General features: G+C 37.0%; 1 protein-coding gene across 1 annotated transcript in view; it reads left to right on the top strand.

Moving 5' to 3' along the window:
• The window catches only part of LOC105300086 (peroxidasin-like protein), a 519,573-nt gene that overhangs the window by 458,704 nt on the left and 59,927 nt on the right, over window positions 1–942 (top strand). The window contains 2 exon segments of the mRNA XM_023537816.1: window positions 302–480; window positions 482–510. Of these exon segments, the coding sequence (XP_023393584.1) occupies window positions 302–480; window positions 482–510 (208 nt within the window).

Here is a 942-nt window from a genome sequence, read left to right as displayed (position 1 = left end):
TTAAAATTGAAAATGTTTTTTCTTTATAGTCAATAGATATAAATTGAAATTAAAATTGAAAATGTTTTTTCTTTATAGTCAATAGATATAAAACATTTTAATAATGTTTTAAGCTATATTCTTTCCTTTAAAATTGAAAATGTTTTTTCTTTATAGTCAATAGACTATTCATAGCATCTTTAGTTGGAGAACACAGTCCTTTTCATCTCTTCTCTTCTGCTAAACTCTTCTGTACTTGCTATGACCACTTGGCGTGAGGTCAGTACTCATGCCAAGGTATGAACCTTTATTTGTTGACCACCAGCTTCTGCTATGAAACCAAAGAGTATTTACTCTGGCACAACTCACTCAACTGAAACAGAGGTCACTGGGTCATGTGCTCTGTGACAATGCTGACAACATTTAGCAAATCCAGGCTGATGTCTTCATGAAGGCAGAATATCCACAGGATTACATAAACTGCAGTGAAAACCAAAGGTTAATTTATGGTGTGTCAAGACTGCTGTGAAGGTCAGTAATAACATCATTAGCTCTGTTTGGATTTACTTGTGTGTGTGTGTGTGCGCGCGCGCACGCGCGCACGTGTTTATGCATGCTTGTTTTATTTCCAGTGTTAAAAGTTATGTTAACTCAAACAAAGAGATGCATAGGAAAAAAACATGAAAGTTTTCTTCTTACTATAGAAATCAGATGGATGTTGACAGAGAGGACAACAGAAAAACAGAAGCCACTTCCTTTCCCCAACATCTTCTATTTCACATCAAACTTGTTGGAGTGGAGAGGGGCTTTGGTGATTGCTCTGGTCTCTTCATTCTCATTATATTTCAGATTACTACACCAAAGATCAAACTCCAGTCATTTGGTTCTCTCGGTTCTCTCTCTCTCTGTCTCTCTCTCTCTGTCTCTCTCTCTCTGTCTCTCTCTCTCTCTCTCTCTCTCTCT

The sequence above is a fragment of the Pteropus vampyrus genome, unplaced genomic scaffold (genome assembly GCF_000151845.1).
Source record: "Pteropus vampyrus isolate Shadow unplaced genomic scaffold, Pvam_2.0 Scaffold201, whole genome shotgun sequence".
Classification (NCBI taxonomy): Eukaryota; Metazoa; Chordata; class Mammalia; order Chiroptera; family Pteropodidae; genus Pteropus; species Pteropus vampyrus.
The sequence above is the reverse complement of the archived record's forward strand: the minus strand, read 5'-3'. Positions and strand labels throughout refer to the sequence as shown.